This window comes from Poecilia mexicana, unplaced genomic scaffold (assembly GCF_051168715.1).
Source record: "Poecilia mexicana isolate PSO_F unplaced genomic scaffold, ASM5116871v1 scaffold_3, whole genome shotgun sequence".
Classification (NCBI taxonomy): domain Eukaryota; kingdom Metazoa; phylum Chordata; class Actinopteri; order Cyprinodontiformes; family Poeciliidae; genus Poecilia; species Poecilia mexicana.
The window spans coordinates 24,617,439-24,639,391 of record NW_028263372.1 but is presented as its reverse complement, the minus strand read 5'-3'; the positions used below and the strand labels follow the sequence as shown (position 1 = coordinate 24,639,391).

The 21,953-nt window shown below is 37.1% G+C and overlaps 1 protein-coding gene across 1 annotated transcript in view; it reads right to left on the bottom strand.

Moving 5' to 3' along the window:
* tspan15 (tetraspanin 15) overlaps window positions 1-21,404 on the bottom strand; it is a 60,854-nt gene extending 39,450 nt beyond the window's left edge. Inside the window, exons 1-2 of the mRNA XM_014995479.2 lie at window positions 21,216-21,404; window positions 7,464-7,649 (exon numbers count right to left, since the gene is read on the bottom strand). Of these exons, the coding sequence (XP_014850965.1) occupies window positions 7,464-7,649; window positions 21,216-21,296 (267 nt within the window). The 5' untranslated portion in view covers window positions 21,297-21,404. The remainder of the gene's footprint in view (window positions 1-7,463; window positions 7,650-21,215) is intronic.
* Window positions 21,405-21,953: the final 549 nt, after the last annotated feature.

Genomic DNA, 21,953 nt, shown 5'->3' with positions numbered 1-21,953 from the left:
TTTTAAACATTTTTTAAATAAATTACACAATCAGCATAAAATCTTTCCTCTCATTTGCATTGTAGGTCTGGAAGAGTCCAGGTTATACTTTAGATGTTTCAAGAAACAGATGACATAAATCCCATTTCACCAAATGAGACAAACTTTCTTTACATCAACATTTTTCATCCATGCATTTATCTTTAGCCGCATTGATTACTGCAACAGCGTCTTCACAGGTCTAACAAATCAAACAGCTGCAGCTGATCCAGAACGCTGCTGCTCGCGTTCTCACTAAAACCAGAAACCCCAACCCTAACCCCCCTACCCTAACCCACCTGTTTAGAGTTGCTTATGGCTAAATTGCGGGTTTTAATGTCTTTGATGTTTTTATCTTTACTTTTCATCTAGTTAACTTCTTTTTATTTCTCTGTCAGTCTAATGTTTTTATCTTTTTTAATCTTTTTCAAAATGTCTCTTTCTCACTGTTTATTCAATATCACATACTGTTTTTATTTTAATTATGTAAAGCACTTTGAAATGCCTTGCTGCTGAAATGTGCTATACAAATAAAATTTGATTGATTTTTGAATTGCAGAATAAGATGCGATATTTCTCATCGGTTTGTGAACAAACTTCTATGGTTCAGTGCTTTCAAGGTTGAAATTAGACCAACATGTTTACAATAAAAAAAACATAAAGCCATCAGAATATGGATCTACTTTAATTTTTACATCCCGTTTGTGGAAAAATACCATGATAAATTGTATTTCAAGGACTTCCAAGAAGCTTTTATCAACGTTTTTTTCTCGGTAGAGACAAAGTGTTTTTTTCTAAAGTGATCAACAATCCGCCAGATGGAGCATAAATGAAGGTAATTCAACAGCGTCGCTTCTGATTAGCAAATATTACTTCAGAAGCAGAAACTGCACAGAGTTCCCAAATCAATCTGAAGGAACTCATAAACTCCAAAAAGTCTCAAGAGATTAGTGGAAATGTTTACGAATTCAGAAGGACCATTAAGACACTGGTTTGGTAAAGAAAAACATTGTTTTGTAAAATGAATAGACAAGACATAGTATGTTTTAATGTGAAATATTTAAGGACTGCCAACATGTCCAGGATGTCGCTGCTTTAAAGCATCAAAATGTATTTGAGTCGGTTTCACTTCACCTATAAATAACTATCGTAATTCCTTATGGATATTATCAATAAAAATAGTAATATAGGTTAAAAAAATCAAAGTCAGACACCACTTTTAACAGAGAAATAAATATATATCTAATAAATCCAATGAATTCAGTCTCAGTTATTTATCCTCCTTGTTTTATTATTATTTTTAAAGTAATAATAAAACACAGCAGGATGCTACACTATGTGTATGGAATAAACAACGTCTCAAATATACCAGAGTTTATTAACAAAATGAATTTACCTTCACAGTTTTAAAAATTTATTCAACCAACTCGCTGAGCTAGCAACACACATCTACTAAAACTAATAAGAAAAAGGTGAAATGATCATCCTAAGCTACCATTACTGCCCAGGTACCGCATCTACTGTGATCATATTACAACAGATGGGCGAGATCGGCTCTGTGTCAGGAGTTGTTAGCTACTGGTTAGCAACTTGGTTTCCTCGAAGGCCAGCCTAGGGCAGGCAGGAATGATAAACAGCCTCCAGGCGTTATGTCTTCAGCTGCGGTCAAGGAACAGCTGAAAAGTTTAGCAGGGTTTGTACAAAGTTAGAAGCTGGCGGTGAAAGCAGATGCCTCTTGAATCTCTTCCTCAGCTCTACAAAATTAATATGCCGATCTCCAAGCTCCCGTTTTGACAGTGATGTTGAAATGCCTTGTTGCTGAAAGGTGCCATGCTAATAAAATTTGATTGATTAATTGATTAACAAATCGGAGGGTTAGCAACGGCTACGCGTGGCTAGCATAGGTAAATTTGGAAAGTTGGGGCATCTTTTTAGCTCTAGTTTGAGCAGCATCAGTGGTGTTCAGCTAGACTTGGTAAATCTGTATTTCTCAGAACGATCCATCACCAGGCATCTCCCTCGGTGGGGGGCCAGACAGCGTCAGAAGTGGATGAACCGGCATAGCTTTGGGTCAAAAACTCCTACAAACCCAGAAGCAGCCTTCCTGTGTAGGCGAAGATTTGCACTTTCCTCTCCAAATGTCATCTTCACGAGGAAACAAAGGAAAGCATTTTTCCTTTGTTCTGGGGAGTTAAAGGTCCCATGACATCATAGAGTTTCTTTCTCTTCCCGTTTGTTGGACCAAAGTTAACGCAGCGTTGTTAAATCAGTATGTAATCATACCTGTTTGTATTCAGTCCTTCAAGGCTGGATATCCAACACAGTTATAGAAAATGGAAGGATGAATTACTTAATGTTTAAATGAAAAACTTTCTGTTCTCAGAAAGCAAAAACACATTTATGAACCACTTCTTTTCTGGTCACTTATCCATGTTCGTTTGGATCGTGGACGATCTAGAATCCTAAACATTGAAAGAAAATATGACATTCTTGATTTACACCAAAATGCAAACCAAACATTTACTAAATGATACCAGTCTTTCAAAATATTCTTGAAAAACAAAACACAAAAAATAAAGCTGAGAAGTGTGGAGTATTCAGCTAAATAGAAACACATTTTATAGCTGCATGTTTATCTACAGACTCAATATTTCCAGACTAAAACTTAGTTAAACTGAAGAGAGCAAAATAACAGTGAAAGTTTCTGAGCTATTTTAGGGAGATTTTAATGTTTGTTTTCAAAGGTCGTAGTTTGACAGCATTTGTTTCACAAAATAATCATCAAATATAAAATGTAACAGTTTTAAATCAGTGTTTACATAAACTACTTTGATATTTTTAAAGCTTAGACGTTTTCATTTGGTAAAACTCAAATTTATCATAAACTTTATTTGAGAATCTTTGTTTTCTCAGAGTTAAAAATACACATCTACTGACTACTATAAGAAAATCCTGCACTGTCGCATCCTCAAGTTGTTTGGGTTCCTTCAGTGATGCAATGCAAACATTTCTTCTGCTTTCCTTGTGCTTATTGCTGCTCCTTTCGCTCAGGTCCTTTCTTTCCTTTCACCAAACCAATCTAGACAACCGGTGGCCATTTTTGTTTCATGCCATTAGAAGACGCTGGCCAAATGCATGCTTGAGTGAAAATGTGATTTTTTTTTTTCTGTTTGTAAATTTCCCTGAGGCAGCTTCGGTTGTGAACTGTCATTATCCAAATAAAAGTGTACTGAAATGTGAAAAATACCAGCAAATTTTCATGGAAATGTCAGTTTCGTATATGTGAATAGAATCTCAGGAGAAAGTGGGTCATGCAGCAAGACAATAACCTTAAGCACACAAGGCGTTGTTGCAAAGAACAGCTAAGAAAAAAAAACATAAAGTTAATGATTTGAAAAGGCCAAATCATAGTCCTGACCTTAATCCAATGAAAATGTTAAAGAGGGACCAGAAAGAAGCAGATTCTAGCAACATCCTGGAGCTCAAGCTGCTCTATGTGGAGTAATGGTTGAAAGTTCATACAAATCAACGTCCAAAAATTGATCCACAGATAATGGAAGGATTTTGAGGCAGGTCAGGTTAGCCAAGGTACAGAAAGCAAAAGAAAAATGTTGTTACACTTAAACTCTTTGAAACTAAATTCCACCTGAAAGTATGTGAAAATTATGAAAATAATTGTATAAAATGAGCATGGACACATTTGTTGGTCCCCTTAAAGCAGTGTTTCTCAAACTTTTTCCAGACTGGTGACCACTTAACCCATCACCTAACTTTAAATTGCCCTGAAATAACACATCTTAATATGTACAACTTTAAATGAAAATATTAGTCTTTTAACTCACGTATTGTTGACTTTTGTAAATGTGACTGGCCATAATAAATCATGAACATGTCTATTTAGGGTGCTTTTAGTTATTTACAGATTCTGAAAGTGTCGATTTCAAGCTTTCCAATGATGCCAAACACATGGAAATAAAAGAAGTAGTGAAGTGTGTGCATTCTAGCAACATCCTGGAGCTCAAGCTGCTCTATGTGGAGTAATGGTTGAAAGTTCATACAAGTCAACGTCCAAAAATTGATCCACAGATAATGGAAGGATAATGGAAGGACAGATAAAGTCTTCCATTATCTAACATAATCCTAACATGTTAGGATTATTTGTAGTTTAGAAGCACAATAAAAAAAATAGACTTGAATAGCTTTGGGGGAAACAAAAATTCTCTTCTGCTCTATAAAATACAAAAATTAACCACCCATTTATATCAATTATATTAAAATTATTTATTTTTACAGTTTTTAATTAAATAAAAATTACAATAGCTGACGTGTGAGCAGAGCATCTAGCAAGCAAAGTCGTACAAAACTACCTGTGACTGGAGTCCTATCTTTCACGGCCAAGAATCGTTCAAAAGAATCGAATCTCCAATGAACGACACATCAAAAATGTCATCAGTATGACTCGACTTCCTCCAATTATAAGTAATCCTGGCAATGTTTTCTTTCCACCGGTATCTTCAGTTTTTCTTTTGAGTGACCCGGTTTGAAGCCACTTATCCATTATTATTCCACAATCCTTTGCTAAGCTAGTTGTAGCGTCGCACTTCGAGCTGACGTCACAGTAAATAAACTGTCGTTTAAAGGCAGTACCATGCGGACCACTAGGGGGCGCCCATAAGACCCATGCTAGTTATACAAAGAATATAAAGGTGAGAGCTGTCTAAAGACTTTAAAAAGAAGCCAATAGGTGCCGTCGTTAGTAGTATATGCTACAAGACCATCTCTGAGCATCTTCATCACCTTGTGACAGCAAAGAAAACGTATAAAAAGTTTAATTAGACTTCAACCAAGCACCCGCAACACCACAATAGAAAATGCAGCTCTGAGTCAATCAAATAGCGTGAATGGCAGAAAAAAAAAAGAAGAGATAAGTAAACTCTTTAAAAAGCTTCAAGCTGAGCTCTAATGTAAAGGGTACATAACTTTTTGATCACAACAGCTGCAGCTTTTTGAAAAACAACCAGGATGGCTCCTGACAGAGGAAAAAAAAAAATTTTTAAAAACCCAAACCAAACTGAGATTTGAAAAAATGCAAGTTGACAAAGTTTCTAGGAGAATATTCTTTGAGCTGATAGACGAAGTTTTGATCATCTACAGAAACATCTTGAAATTGTAAATGTGGAGATGCTGCCTTCAAACCTGAGACAGCGCAAGCAGTTTAAGGAAGAGTGGAAAAGTCATATTCTGAATACGTGACTAGTTGTCGGCAACTGCTGCAAAAAGCTGCCGTCACAAAATATTACCATATAGATATCTTCATTTTAATCTATTCCATTTCCACAGTTATAAATATTCAGATAAATTAATAATCAAAGACAAACTCAGACTTGTTCTTAGCATGCAAAAAAACCTAGTAAGAAATACGATTAGACTGTTGCCAGTTTTAAGTTGTTTCATAGATGGTGTAATTTTTGTTTATTGTGGAACAATACTAATAAATTTGTCTGATCCATCTAATTTCATTAATTTTCTTCTCTTAAGGTAGAGACGACATCTTTTCATGTCGTGACTAACCTGGATTTGCTGAAGAATCACAAACTACAGGGTTTATCAAAAATAAAGTCGACTAGGTGCTTTAAAATCTGAAAAAAGAACAAACAGCATCCCTACTGCTAATCTCCATTAGGAACACAGATTATAATCTTTTGCAGAGGAAGAAAACTATTTAGATGTTTATACTAGTCGGCGGGCATGACGGCCCTGCTGCTGTTTTCCTTCAGTCTCCTCTTTAAATCTGTCTTTTTCTGGGTAGGAATATTGAATACATTTCTAAATACCAAATACAACCTCCAAGAGATTTTGATATTCTGCCAAAACCCTGAAGAAAATCTAAACTGTGAGCAGAGCAGCAAAGAGCCGCTTGCTGTTCGGCAGTTCAGGATTGAATGGACATCCCAACAGAGGGTAAAACCTCCCAAACTGCTGCTGGCAAATAATTATAGCATAGTTCTGTAGTATTCTATACTGGAGATAGACCCTCTTCTGTCGATGCCCCCCATGGAGAAGGAGTTTCAAATCCGAGTGAAAATTGGCCACATTTATCCAAGATGGAGCATTGAGGCAGCTGCTGCTCAGGTTTTATTTTCAGCAGCTGCAAAGCAACTTGGCAGGTTTTGAAGGCTGCACAATACTCCTTAATGGGCAACTACATAAAGAAAAGAGATTGTTCAGAGAAGCATTTGATGAAGGGATGCTAAAAGCATGTTTAGACGATAAAGGATCTATTCAACACCAATAACCCTGATGGGAGGGTTGCACTTAGAAAACCTGTTAAATGTTGTTCATATTTTCTTCAGGAGGCGTAAAGCCGCCTTGTTGGTAAACCTGCAGCTCCAGTTCATTTTCAAATGTAAAATTGTTAAATATTACACGAAAAAATAGTTCGATGTTTGGTTTCTAATAAGAAACATAAAGCAGGCTAACCACAGGGAAATAATTTATTTTTAGATGCGCCACACTGTGGAGAGTTCTGAATATATTTGCAGTTGTTAAAAGTCAATTTTAATCATGTTAATGACTGACCTAATTTAGAGGGACAGTACAGCTCTCAGACAGTTTATGGCATGCATATTAGCAGAGATAAGATCAAATGGCCCTGTGACACACAGCCTGCACACACTGCATGACAAGCAGAAACGCTGCAGCTTCAATGGAGGCAAAGGGAAAATGTCCTACAAGAAACTGAGTTAAATGGTTCAGAAACAGGACAAACACAATTAAGACACTGCATATAAAAGATACAGTTAATCTCAATCACTGTTCACTTAAAAAGAAAAAGGCTGTGTGTTTTTCAAAATAAGTAAAAAGTTAACCTAAAGGTGAATTTCAACTGTAATTTTTTTTTTAACCCAGAATCTTTTTACTTTATCATTTGTCCTTTGCACACTAAATATAAATTTTTTTATATATATATTTATTTTAAATAAAAACATTTATTTTAGGAAAACCCTTTATTCCTGTGCCCTTATTGGTCACCGTGTCTTAATGAGAGCTGATCAGCTTACTGTTAACAAAATTGCTAGCAGTAAATAATATCCGACATTTGTGCCATTTTCTCTCATCATTTATCGAATCACCTGCAGCTTATGGGTCATTAAGATGCACCTCATTCACTAATGTCAATTTAGCAGCTTAACTTATTTTTTCATGCTGTGATAAACACTTGCAGTACGCTGACAAAATGCTAACTAATGCTAAAACACCAAGATACATGCAGGTAACCATGGTAACCAGAGAGCAGTTAAAGGATGGCCCGGCTCTTTAAGCAGTCGCTGTGTTTGTAAACAAATAATCCCTCTGCAGAGCAGGATTTTATGGGACGAAAAGTAACACCGTTTCTCGTTTTTAAATTTTGATATAGAAAATCCACAAACGGCTCAGATACTCACCACATTCAGAAGTGTCAGGTTGTCCCTCAGTGAGCCCAAAACTCCAATGAACGAAACGACGAACATCAAAATTCCCAACAGGATGAGGATGATAGACGGGGCCAAAAACAAAGCATTCAAGGTCTTAAAACGCAGCCGCTCCGCCTCTGCATAGATGCCAATGGCCAGGATAAATGTGCCTATTAACTGGAAACACAACAGATTATCAGTCAGGGTGGATTATTTTAATTTCTGAATAGATACAATTTTATTTGGCCCATGGATTAAAGAAATAATACATTCATTCCACCATTTTTTAATGATAAACTTTAACACCAAACCTTGTGAAAAGCCACAGTATTGACAGGTCACTTTTTAACTTTATACCTACAGTATTATGTTTGTCTGGATTATAATTTGAATAGAATTGCACTGAATGTAACTGGATTTGCATGAGACTGTGCTGGGAGTGAATAAAAATGTAACTGCATTTAATTGGATCCCTTTGTGGAGCGCGTTCAGATTACTTCTGTTGTAATGTGGCAAATAAAAAAACTGAGTTGTATTTTGTTCGCAAGCCAATTATTTCTATTATTCACACTAATGAGGAAATGTATCCATGTTCGTTAGATTTAAAAGGAAAAGTTACAATTATTCCTTATAGACTTCAATAGCAAATGTTTGCAAACATTCAGATGAATATATAAACTTTTAACAAACTGTGAAAGACAATCCCTTCACTATATTAACATCCAGTTTTAAACAGTTGCTGCAACACCTCGTTAAAGCCAACTAAAGTTTGAAGGAAGGAAGGATTTATTTATATAGCGCTGTTCACACATAAGCTAATCCAAAGTGATTTACAGGACATCAAAGGAAAAACAAAGACCCTTAAAAATGGGCTTAGAGAGCTTAAAGCGTCACACAGTTAAAAGTATCACATAAAATAAATTTGTTAAACTATAGATATAAATATCAGTAAACATAAATTTAAATCCAATTTTGGATTGAAGTATTGTTTTAAATTTATATCCTATCAAAGTGTAGTCTACAATCTACTGTTTCCAGCAGGCAAAACGTTTCCTAGTCTGATTCTTTGAAAACCTGCTGTAAAAAAAAAAAAGGAAATGTTTTCCATTGTGATTTAAAGCAGCCAACATTTTCTGCACATCTCAGGTTTCTGAGAGCTTTCTCCACAGTTGAGGAGCATATTAACTAGGGCTGATCAATAACAATACATGTCGCGATAGACATGTGATCAATAATAGATAATACGTCTGAAAGTCAATTTCACTGGACTCTGATCCAGAACCGAACAGCATTCTGTGAGATGTAGGAAGACTCAACCCGTCACTGCCAGCTAAATAAGGTTGCCTCAACTCACTCACTCACTCTTTGGTTACCTAGCAACAGCCTGTTGAGTAACATGTGGTTACCTAGCAACAGCCTGTTGAGTAACATGTGGTTACCTAGCAACAGCCTGTTGAGTAACATGTGGTTACCTAGCAACAGCCTGTTGAGTAACATGTGGTTACCTAGCAACAGCCTGTTGAGTAACATGTGGTTACCTAGCAACAGTCTGTTGAGTAACTGGCGCAGCAGCAGTTTAAGTTTTTGCCACTGTGACTCATAACTGCTTAAAAATAAAGAATTGTATGAAACAAGATTGGTTACGTCTCCAGTTTGGAATCATTTCATCCATTTTAAAACAAAACAACTGATCAATAGTTACCAATAGACTGATATAAAACACTTATATTTATTAAAACAATCCGCTGCCTCAGCTTTTTAGAAAGGAGAATATGTTCAGACAATAGGATGGAAGCAAAGTCTATAAATGAAAATATTTTTCTTTTTTTTTTATCACAACATAACAATTTTAAATTCCAAACAGTGGACCTAGAAACCCTGAGTAACAAATGAAGCAACACAGAATCAGATGCAGGCATTTGAACAATTTAAGTTGTTTCTCAGACAGCAAAACCGTGAAGCAACACCAAAGAGAAAACAGTCCTCAGCTGTTGTGTGGGGCTGCAGGTTTTCACTGTGAGGTACATCCCTGACAGGTAATCAGTCAATCCCAGGACCAACACAGGAACATCCTGGACAAACGACCATGCAAACACTTCACTATTTTCAAGATCAATTTTAAAGCAAACCAGCATGTTTTCTGTTTCCATGAGCAAGAAAACCCACACAGGAAGAGTCCAGCAGAGACTACAGACCTATTACCTCACACTGAGACAAAAGCCACACTGCAACATCCCACCAGTTCTGACTTTTGCTTAAATTATATGTTTGTGTATCCAAAAAGTCAACCATATCTCGGTCAATCTGAACAAAAAGTGATTTTTATTTAAAAAGCTTTTATTTTTGATCCTCTGGGAGTCATTTCTGACAGCTATGAAAATTCTGTCCTCACAAAACTCCAACAATTACACCCCCACTGGGAACATTCACCCTCACAGCTGGTTTTTGCCCAGGTTACTTTAGAATAATTTGACTACTTACACTGCAAATATCTGACCTGATGTGCAAACTAAAAAAAGACCAAATCTTAGCAGCAGGGAACAACATGAGAAGCCATTTTGGAATGTTACACTCCAGCAGACTGGTTTAAATTTATGTTAAATAGGAAGAAAAGTCCTGTTGTTGGTTTACAAATAAATCTAAAAATGTTTTAAAAAGCAGAAAATATCTGAAACTTACAAGGTTGAAAGTAAGTAAATAAAGTGATTAATGTTTCAAATAACACAGTACAGACACTTAAAGGGGCAGTACGTGTTTTCCAGTCTCTTTACAGCACAATCAAGTAACTATATTAACTTCAGTTGTTGTATAAATGCTATATATATTAAGTATGACTTAAAGGAAAATTTGCTTCCTAATTTAACACCTTGAAATTGGGTCTCTGATCCTTTAAAAACTCCTGCTCATCCTGAAACTCCGCCTTCAGGAAATCACAACATTGGTCCTCCTTTTCACAACGTTTTTACAGGCGTTGCAGTGAGAAGTAACTGGTGTAATCAGCTCAACTGATTGTTTGCTAATTGCTGCTGGTTAGTCTGAAGGAGCTGAGTGTTGGAGCAGGAGAGGCTGATCTGTGAGGTGGAAGCTCAGAAACTGCAGCTTGGAGGAGGAGCTGTGTGTCGAAGGCGGAGCTAGATCCACCCAGGCGTTTTCCACAGCTGGACGGTTGTTATGGAGATCAAAGGATTTTCCCAAACATGCATGAAAGAATCAAGGCAACACCAGGTGTATGTTTTTGATGTGGGAAAAACATTATAACATGATGTAAAGCTAAAATAAAGGTTGATTTTACACAACACACGTGCTGAAAACTGCAACGGATCGACTGCATGCGCTTCACCCGAGTACAGAGAGGAAATCATTTAAAGGTTTTGTTAAACGTTCTTCCACCAAAAACCAACATAGAAAAAAGTTGCAACTCTTTCATAACGACCACAGCACACACACAAACAGAGTAGAGCCAGAGGACTATTTATCTTTAAAAGCATTGGTTTCGTCAAATCACTCAGATCCTGAAACTGCTTTGAACACAGTAAGTTTCTCTGTTGTGTGGTTTTTTTTCCCCCTAGACTATTTAAAAAGAAAAATCCAGTGGCAAATGGACTAACATCGTTTCTGCTTTGTGCGTTTCTCCATTTTGCTCAGTGAGTGACAGAAGAGCAGTAAATTCAGCTGACAAGAAGACAGCCGCTGACATGTGAATGAGTCCTTATCTCGTGGGTTACCCTACCCAGCTATTTAGTGTGGGGTGTGAGAGAAATGACATTCTCACTTCTGGTTCTCTTTCTGTATGCAAGTGAAATAACAGACCACCTGCTGTGTTTATGTGGTCATTTCAGCAGGCAGCACGGTCCGTTATGAATTTAGAGAGCTGATATTAATGCAGGGAAACGACTCAAAATGGGTTTGAGAGTCATGGCAGGTGAAAATGTAGACCCCGAGGGCTGCTTTATAGTCAGTGTGTTGCGTTTTTATCCCACTGCAAAAGCAGGAAAAAATATGGCAGAGAGCTTTATGAGGACTTGGATGTATTAAAATGCAGAATGTCAGCGCTGGGAGCTGGAGGCCAGCAAACATTTGTTCAGGGAGCAAAGCAGGTAACACTAGGAGGAACCTTAATATAACACAATCATGTCATGAATATAAGATTTCCTGGGTGGGATAAGAGTAAAAATACCATGTTTTACTGTGGCACTGAAGAATTTTGAATAAAAATGTGCGATATAAAAGCAATTATTTTCTCACTACAACAAAATCAACTGATTATTTTGATTTGACCATTTATTTTCTTCTACTGGCGGAACAAGAAAATGAAAGTTAAACCAAAATCACACAAATAAAGTTGTCTAGTTTTATTGTTTTTTGTAGGCAATGGATGTTACTCATAGTAGAGCCAAACACAAAAAGGATTCTGCTGCATTAAAAGAAAGAAAATTAGTTTTCAAATGATTTAGGGCTCAAATGAACAAATTTATCCTCAGGTTTTGGGTCACTCCTTTTCAAAACGCTTTAACGTTGCCACAATCTTTAGTACCCACACAGGCACACCCGCTAGAAGGAAACAAACACACCCAGTACAACACTTTCGTTCTATTGGCTGAGAGGTTGCCAGGTGACAGTGCCAAAAGACGTTTCCAAAAGCAAGCAGAAAGTCCGAGCAGAGACTAAGTGTGAGTGCAAGAAAAAGTTTTGAATACAAGCGTTACAAGTTTTGAGAAGACAGACATGATAAAATGCATTAAACGTTTTGAGAACAAAATACATGAAATCCTGCTTTCAGAGTGAAAATGTGTGCTCTTGAATAATGGCAGAAAAATTCCCCCACAGAAAGGTTTGAGAAAGCACAGAGAATATTTGAAAGAGAGCAGACATTTTGAGTAAAGCAGCATTACAAGTTTTGAGAACAAAATACATCAAAACCTGCTTTCAAATTGAAAATGTGTGATCTCGATTTATGACAGAAAATCTCCCCAATGCACCATCTGACTCCGTCTGTGACCTTTATCGTGACTCCAATTACTTCTTTGTTGTTCCTAAATTCATATATCTCATCTTAGGTCTTCCTCTTTGTCTTTTTCCTTGCATCTTTAACATCTTTCTACCACTTCACATGTCTAAATCATCTCTTAACTTTATCTCCCAGTCGGTGCTCTACCTCTGATGGCTTCATTCTGAATCCTGTCCAACCTCGTCACTGCCAGAGAGAACCTGAGCGTCTTTATCTCTGCTACTTTCTGTTCTGTCTCCTGTCTTTTTGTCTCCACATGCCAGAGGACCCCTGCTGTGCTTTATTCAGTTTCTTGAGCTCTTTTTGGTATTCGTAGAATCATTAAAATAGGATCTAATTCAGTTTGAGCTTCCAGGATGACGGACAAACCTGAATATTTTGCATCAGTATTCTTGTAGTTTGGGGAAAATAACATACGTGAGTGATGGAGTAGATTCCTCGGTCCCACACAACGTTCGTTTTCAAAATAAGAATGAGGCGCAGTCATGGTGTGGAAACTTAAGGTGTGTCAACTTAAGGTGTGTCATAAATCATCCCTAAAGATCACACTGTTGTAAAACGGCAGTTTGAGTGGTTTGTTCAACAGCTGACTGCAGACTAGCTGCAGAGCAGATAGCCTGTCTAATTAGCCTGCTAATGTTAACTATACTTGTTCTGCTCTTAAAAAGAGCAGAACTGCATAAATTCTGCTCACATAAAAATATTATCTAGTGAAAAGGTGTCCAAAGTGCAGCCCGGGGGCCATTTGACTGATTTCTGTGGCCGCCAACTGTATGGGAACCAACTGTGTTACAACTTAGTCACGACATGCAATCCATCTAATCTATTTACCATTATTAACAGAAAATGTATACATCTATAAACTTCAGGGCCAGCCCAAGCCTCCATGGGGCCCAAAGCGAAATGTGGTTTTGGGGCTCTCTGGTTCTGCTAACAAAGATCTGCTTTGTGAGATCTTTGACGTGTTGACGTTTTCTGCCCGACTTCCAATGATGTTGGACTCTCCAAGTCGCCGGAAGGACTTGATTCCCCCTGGACCTCTGCCGATTCATCTTCCGGCTCAGTGGGGCTGTCGCTGTCATCTTCCAAAGGGAAAACAACAACGTCGTAGTCGACTTGGATGTTGAGGTCCATCATGTCGACCCACGAAAGCTCAGCTGGAAAAGCTTCACGTTCACCACCACAATCTGTTGTTGCTTCATGTCGATATTCTGGTAAATTCTTGCTTCTCTGAAAGGCGTGTAATATCTGGAATCAATATCCCGCTCGTTTCGATACAATTCGAACGCGCTCTGAAGAGAGATCTTTCGCGATAGAACTGTGCAACAGGTCTGAGAAAACACTGTCTGTGAGCTACATTCAAGAGAGATTCCCTTGTGATATCATAGAGTGATGACATCACTGGTGATGTCATTGAAACTGAACATTCTATTGTAGCCTGACGTAAAAACATTTTGCTAGACAATGTCAAACACAAAAGTTTTAATTTTTGCTATCAACCATCATGAAGCTAAAAGAAAAAACCCTCAGAAATATACAGGGTAGGGTACAGAACCGTCCTGTAAAATACAGAATCGTCCCGTATTTAGCTGATAAATGCTGCATCCTGTATTGAACCTAAAAGGGATGCGATTTGGACTTATTTCTATAAATGTCCAATAGACCCGCCTATCACACAAATATCAACACTAAGTGTGACAATAATGACCAAAATAAAACACAGGAAATATTAAGGTCAGCTAAATTGTCGTGGCAGGAGACAAAGGACACCGCCCCCCAATCCTCTGGAACGCTACGGTCCGATATTGGAAATACATTACATTACCAAGGCACATTAAAACAAACCTTTATCTTGGCTTTTTTCTGTTATTCCTCTTTCTTTTCTCCCTTCCTGAAGGATAAGTCATTTTTTAAGAAACTGTTTTGCTAACTTAACTTCTGACCGGAGCTTTGGATGTGTGGATGCTCTGCTCATCACACTGCAGCTCATGACACCGGCGAAGCGTGCGGTACCTACCGCAGCCACCACAAGGCTCCCAAAAGCAATTTTGTTTTCTTTTTATTGATAAAATAATGTCTACATACATTATCAAATATATATTATGGTGAAAATAAATAACTTCACAGAGAAATTGTGGGTTTTTGATATTATAATGACAGAAATTATGACAAAAACAATCAGCTCCACTGATGGGGCCCCTTAGTTCCCTTGGGGCCCTAAGCGGCTGCTTAGTTTGCTTATGCCTTGGGCCGGCCCTGATAAACTTATAGTAGACAGACATATCATGTCGTGACTAAGTTATAACTTAGTCACGACATGTAGCCTGTGTGGCTACATGCATGTGCCTGCATGTAGCCACACAGGCACATGCAGTAGAAGGACAAGTACAACACTTTCATTCTATTGGCTGAGAGGTTGCCAGGCAATGGTACTTTTTTGTTTCGAGAGAGCAGAAAGGTTTGCAAGAGGAGATTTGTTCCAAGCTGAGACGCGTTTTGAGTGCGAGGAGAAAGGTTTGAGAAAACAGTGAAAATGAAGAAACATTTTATCCCATAACTGCAAAAATACCCAGATATTACACAACACCACCACAATAAACACTTTTAAGAAAGGTATAGCAGCCAGCTGACTAGCAGTGCACAGCTACAGATAGAAGGGAAATCTTCATTTTTCCTTCGTCAATCAGGAACTTTATCTTAATGGAAAGATTTTCTAAAATAATATTTTAGCAATTTTAAACAAGTAACTTTTTAAAATTTTGGTATTCCTACTAATGCTTAAAACTGCAATATGTAAAACATATATATTTTATATTGATATATTAAAACTGTTAGGGTGTTGTGACATTAAGGTTTGGTATGAGGCATATCTGTAAAAGAAAAAATAAATACTTCCTCTGCCTTCTCCCAGTGCCTCACATCAAACTGTCAAGACAGTTTTAACAAATATGTAAAAACAAAAAAAGAAAAAAAAGTTACGTAGTGAATAACTAGTTTTGTTTTTGGCAAAGTAAAGAATCTGGAAAATTCGTTTGGATTGCACTTTTTTTCTGGCATTTATTTTCCCCATTGGATTCAGTTTTTTTATTACTATTAAAAGAAATGCTGGAGAGAATGAAATGAAAACAAGTGTAAAAGAAAAAAAACAACAGGTTTTTCAGCACAAGTAGATGACAGAGATTCAAAAGCCCAAACTACTTCACCTGTTTTTCCTTACCTGCCCCAACTCGCCGTGTGTTACAGGGTCGGACAGATTTAATCCGTCTTACAAGGGAGAAGAGAGCATTTAAAACCTACTGTCGACATTAACAAAATAAAGTCTCTGGAAGGAATTCAAACTCTGAATCAATACAAACACACCGAAGAAGAAAGCTGCACAGCATAACCCGTGTTCAGATATTCTTATCAAACTAAAACAAAAAGAGGTGGAAGCATACAGCAGCTTTCGCCGTGGAGGAGCAAACTGCAGTAACACAGGCAGGCCTCTGTTTATCACTTACAGCTGTGGATGACTGATTTAAAGGTGACGCTGCCTGACTGATAAAATATCTCCGTAGCACGTTTGTGAAAGATTCTAGCAAAACTCAGAAACGGTTCAGGGAACAGAGGGGAAATTTATTTAAACAAGAAATACTGTCCAGCTGAGGAATACCAGAGTCCTTCACTGATAGGAGCTGGACTCATGTGGGACGGTCTCAAAATGAACTCATTCATCACGTCAGTCTGTTTTATTAAATAAGTTTTAATTCAGCCGACTTTGAACACATCAGCTCCATCTTTAGAAGTAACTGAAAAGCTTTCAAATCCAAAATTGGTATATTTACAGTATTACCCTAAAATCCACAGCAGAATGTAAAACAGGAGAAAAGGATTATATTACAAAATATTTAAGTTTCCATCACACGTCTGTCAGCACAAACCGTTGCAGAAACAGCAAACGTAACTTCTTTCAGGAGTATTGAAATAAACTATTATTTATGGTTTTTCACCTAAAATCAAAAATATTCTCAATTAGAGTCAGACACCAATGCATAAATTACCAACTTCCTCATCTGTGCTACCAGTTCCTAGTTCCCTTTATTCTGTTTGGCTATAGTAGTAAATAAAAATAAAGGTAGAAGTTGCTCTGAAGAAAAGCGTTTCTAATGAATGACGGTCTAATTTAACTCTTATTTTACTGACTGAACGTTTCAGGATCTGCGTCCTGCAGACTTTAAACATCTTTTTATTTTGCCAGTTAATTAAAATGTCTAAAATAAAGCGAGGTAAGCAGAGTGACATGTGGGTGAGACTTTTGAATGTTTTTTTCCCCTTCCTGTTTTTTTTTAGTTTCAGGTGTTGATACAAGAAAATTTCAGCCATTGCTGTTTTAATTGATTCCCTAAAACTAATGAAACTAAAATCATAAATTATCTCTGCACACTCCAACTTTCTTATCTGTGCTTTGATACCCAGCCCTCTTTATTCTGTTTGACTGTAATTGTATGGTCAGACACATATAATTTAAAAACTAGAAGGTGTTTTTAGTAAAAGTATTTCTACGACTGACAGTCCAAAATAACGGAAAACTGAACTTGTAAAGACCAGCTGGTGTTAAATTGTGTTTTTCATTATATTGGCCTGTCAGATGGTGACTGGCCGACTGCAGACTTTCAACATATTTTTTTTCATTAAAAGCTAATTAAGATGTCTAAAATAAAGCCTCATAAGGAGATTATGTGTTTTTTAAAAAGTAATTCTTGCCATATTCATTTTTTTGTTCCCTGTATTGATGCAATAAGAACTTGGCTGGTGCTTTTATAAATCAATAATCAAAATCTATTGAGCTCAATGTGGTTTTAAAATGTATGATTGTCTGCACAGAGTTATAGCTTCATTTTTTTTTATCATGTCCTAAATATGTCTTTGTGATTTGTAACAGTCTGTGTGCAACTGTAAAGCATCTTATTCTAAAACCTGCTGAATGTCACCATGATATTAAACCATATTCTGATTTCAGATTTTACAAAGCGTAGCTGGATGTGGCTCAGCTTCTGTGAAGTCATTCACATGTAAAACCTGTTTTCTTACTAGCACTGGTAGGTTCTTACGGTTAAAACAGCAGGACTTTCTGCCTTTTCTTCTTAAGATGAAATATTGGTTGTTTTTAATCTGACACACTGAATCTGATATATTAGATATATTCTGCAGTCACAGTTCAATATTGAAATATTATTTAGAGATTAAATTCATTAGGGAGGAAAATATTGACACAGTTCAAACACCAAAAATACCTTAATGTGTGTTAAGAGAAGATAACGTCCGTAGTCGTTCTAAGTCTGCTGTTGGGAGTTCAGCCAATCAGCAACAAGGAACATAAACAACGCTCCTGCATTGGCTGCTTACAAATGCATGTCAAGTAGCGTTGCAGCGAGATATTTAGGTTTGTCTGCATTGTTGAGCCTGTTTACAAAAAATATTTTGCCTTACATAATATTAACATTTTCTGAAAACTTGAGTTTTCGAAGCCGTGATCCACCCACTCGTCATTTATACCTGCAGTTCTGCACGTACAGCCATGAATGCACACGGCCATTATCCTCAGCGTAACTAGTTGTGTTTCCCAACACAGGTACATTACCGTGCATGTTAGACGTTTACTGATTCAGATGACTGCAGTGCAGTAACAACCAGCTGGTTGAGTTTTTCCTGAACTTCAGGTGGAAAGAATCTATACAAAATGTTCCAATAGTTGAACTGCTGCAGCATGAACGACATGGACGTTTTAAAGACTGAAGGTGAAGAAAGACCTAAAATAGCCCATCAACAAAGTTTAACACTAGAAACATCCATCAGCGATAAACAAAAGCATAAAGCAGATTTAACAGTCCTGCTAAACTCTTAGCAGTTTGAACTGATTTTATACAATGTTTACAAAATGTTTGGTGAAATCCTCTCCTACTGATTTACACAGAATGTGAAGGAAACCTGTGGTTTTCTCATCAACTTAATGGTTAGTTCTAGCTCCTGTTTAAAAAGCACCATTGTCTTTTTGTTAAATCATTGACCAGAGCATGCAGGATGTTACTCATGTTTCAGACAATTGTTGTGTCACTGTACGGAACCGTTACTTGGCTTGTTTACATCCTTAGCACTTCCTGTTCAACAACACAAACAATAAAAAGGCAAACGGGTCAGACAGATCTGTATCAATTAAAAAAATTAAAATCTCTGAAAGTTTAAGCTACACAAATTTCCCTGTTGTCTCTGTGCTGTTTGCATTAAGTTACTGCTTCAATATTTGCAATAAGCTTGCAGAAAGTCAGTACAGAGTGCAACATTCATTAAAAGAAGGAAAAGCTGCACTATCATCTAATCTATAAATCACAGAGCGGATTTTGAGTGTCTACGCTTTCTTGAGAAAACAATAAGACCGAAACTGCTCGTAATTTTTCAGATTAACTACATTCTTCTCAGGCCCTGCATAGAAAATGCCTTCATTATAAAAGAGCTGCAACCTGTGGAAGAAAAACAAACGCAGCTCAATTCCTTTCCTCTCCTCCCACCATCAGCGCAGCATTCAGTCTCTATAATAAACCGACTCCTGCTCCCTCTGTGCCATCTCTACTCTCTGCTTGTCCACGCCAAAACGATTTGGAAACAGATACGTGATTTTTAACTGGAGTGTCAGTCTGCTTGTACACTGTTATTCCTTCTATTAGGTAGCCCAGCTGCAGCGCTGCCTGTGTTAGGGAAAAGACAGACTATCATAGGATAAATGAAACCCACCAGCATGTTGCTCCAGCTGAATTGAGGTTCATGGTGTAAATAAAATAAAGAATATGTCTCTTTAAAGTTAAATTATCCTTCTAAGAATATCCTAAGCTCAAGGTTTCCCCAAGAAAATGCCAGCTTAGCAGGTCTTTCCCAGTGTATTATAAGCCTGGTGGGCCACCAGGCTTTACTTGTGCCCCCACCAGGCTTAGCAGTGTTAATTTAGCTTAGTTTTTTTATTATTATTATTATTGCTGTTTAGGTATTAATCTTCCAGTCTTCCAAAAACACATAACTATCAGGTGATATTTTAAAATTTCCTGTCAACTTTAAACAATTTTTAGCTCAAAAACATGGCGGCAGGCTGGATGAATGACTGCCTGAGCGCCCAGAGTCTGGGAAAGTGTATGTTAGCTGTAATTACGAGCTTTCTGGGCAATCATGACGCGACATGGGAGGAGTTTTCCTACTAAATGTTGAGCAACCCTGACTACTGAAATGTGAAATATTAAAAAGATGCAGACAAACGAGGCTGATCATGAAATAATCGAGTTTCTTTGTGTGGATCTACTTGCTTTTAATTGCCTGTCCCTTTGGTGCTGTTGCACAGAAATTTTCCACATAGATTCTATTGATTTATTATTTCATAAAGCATTATTTTTTTTATCTTGCCACTAAAAAAAAAAAAAAAAACCTCGCTCCCACTGGTGACTCGGTGAGAAAAAATGCTGCACAACAAATTATTCAAGTGAGTATACAACTATGGAAAAACGAATAGCCCACTCCACTGAACTCCATTGAAAACCTGCTGGTTATTCCACCAAATATTGGTTTCTGAACTCTTCCTGAGTTAAAACATTAGTGTTACTGTTTCTAAATCAATATAAACTTGTTTTCTTTGCATTATCTGAGGTCTGAAAGCACTGCATCATTTTTGTTATTTTAACCATTTCTAATTTTCTGAAAATAAAAACTAAATTTTTGCTTGGAATTTCAGAGACATGTCAGCAGTTTATAGAATAAAAAAAACAATATTCATTTAATCAAATATATACCTATAAAGGGTAAAAATCAGAGAAACTGGTCATTTTAAGTGGTATATTATGTTTTGTCCAGAGCTGCTTATATTCTAACATTGCTTTATTACTTTAACCAACAGTTTCTGTTAAACTGCAATTTACATGTATTTTTATATTTCTCAGAAACTAAATTTTAGGTTTTCCATAATAATTATAAAATATAAATACACACTTGACATATAATTACTTTGTGTGTAATAAATCAGTCAAATTAATAGATTTGTCACTTACAGGAACTTGAACTTAAAACAGATTGTGTGGATCCCACGGAGTCCCGACCACAATGACATGCGCCTTGAGTCATAAGCTGCTGCTTGTGGTCAAAGCTCTGACACAGCATTTACACAAAATAGTCTTCAAATCTTATTTAACATAATTATAGATTAACATAAGCAGTCAGAGGTATGCAGATTAGCCAATTTGAGGCAGTTAACATACCTCAAATTAGAGGAAATCTTTATAGGAACTGAGATTCGGTGCTTTGAAACAGATTGTTTACAAAATGAGTGATTTGATCATGCGCCGATCCGAGTGACACACATACCCACATAGTTTCAAGATTTCCTGATAGTTTTTTTTTTATCTCATTGCCTCTGTATTTCTCAGGAACAGCCGCTTTTCGGGGTAAAGGTGAGCAGAGGAAGGTGTGGTCAAGAGATAAGAGAGACGTTACTCCACAGGTTTTAAACAAACAAACAAAAACAAAAAACTAATCTGAGCTACAGTTATTAAACACTGTATATCGGAAACTAGAACAGAACTAAACGAAACCAAACAAAAACAACTTATATTCTCAAACACCGGCAGACATAAACAAGCTCAGAGTCACCGAGTCTCTCCTGCAGCCAGCCTGTCGGACTCTCTTCACAAACAGAACAACTTGACATTTACAGCAACACTCACCCAAAACACGCAGGCGTAGGAGAACAAGATGAACTTCAGGACCGCGTAGCCAAATCTTTGAGGGCTGCAGCTTCCAGCCATTGTCCCTGAGACAGAGGAGCGCGGAGTGTAAGACTCAAAGGCTGCCGTGTCCCTCTCTGTTGACAACAGCTCACTTCCGGGTTGACATCGCTGCCACACCTGCACGCGCTGCTGCTGAATGGTTGGCCCTGAAATACAGGTGCAGCTCAGTCTGCTGTAATATAAGAGAGCGGATTTATTTCACTAAATCCGCTGGAAAGATGAAACTCTTGACGGTAATGTTGATGCTTACTAAAAACAAAGTTCACACTCTCAAATAAAATCACTGCAAAAACACGAAAGTAGATACAGGAGCTTGTTTTACTAGTTCGGCTGGCAGATTATTTCACTTTTCATATTAGAAAAATGTCTTATCATAATTGAAATAATCTGCCAATTGAACTGATTATTTTTAATAAATATTAAGGAATAATTGACTTTAAACAAGCTCATATCTTCATGAAAGAATCTTATCTCAAGTACTAGTTGTACCAGAAACTAGACAAAAATACTTTGTAAGATTTTGTGTTTTTGAATGTTCTGTGCATAATTTAGATTTTTAAAACTAAATCCAAAAAGTAAAATTTCCTTTTCAATAAAATTACAGAACTGTCCCTTCAGTTCAACATACTAAAATGTATTTCCGTTTACAGGACGTTTGGTTGCAGTTAGGATCCT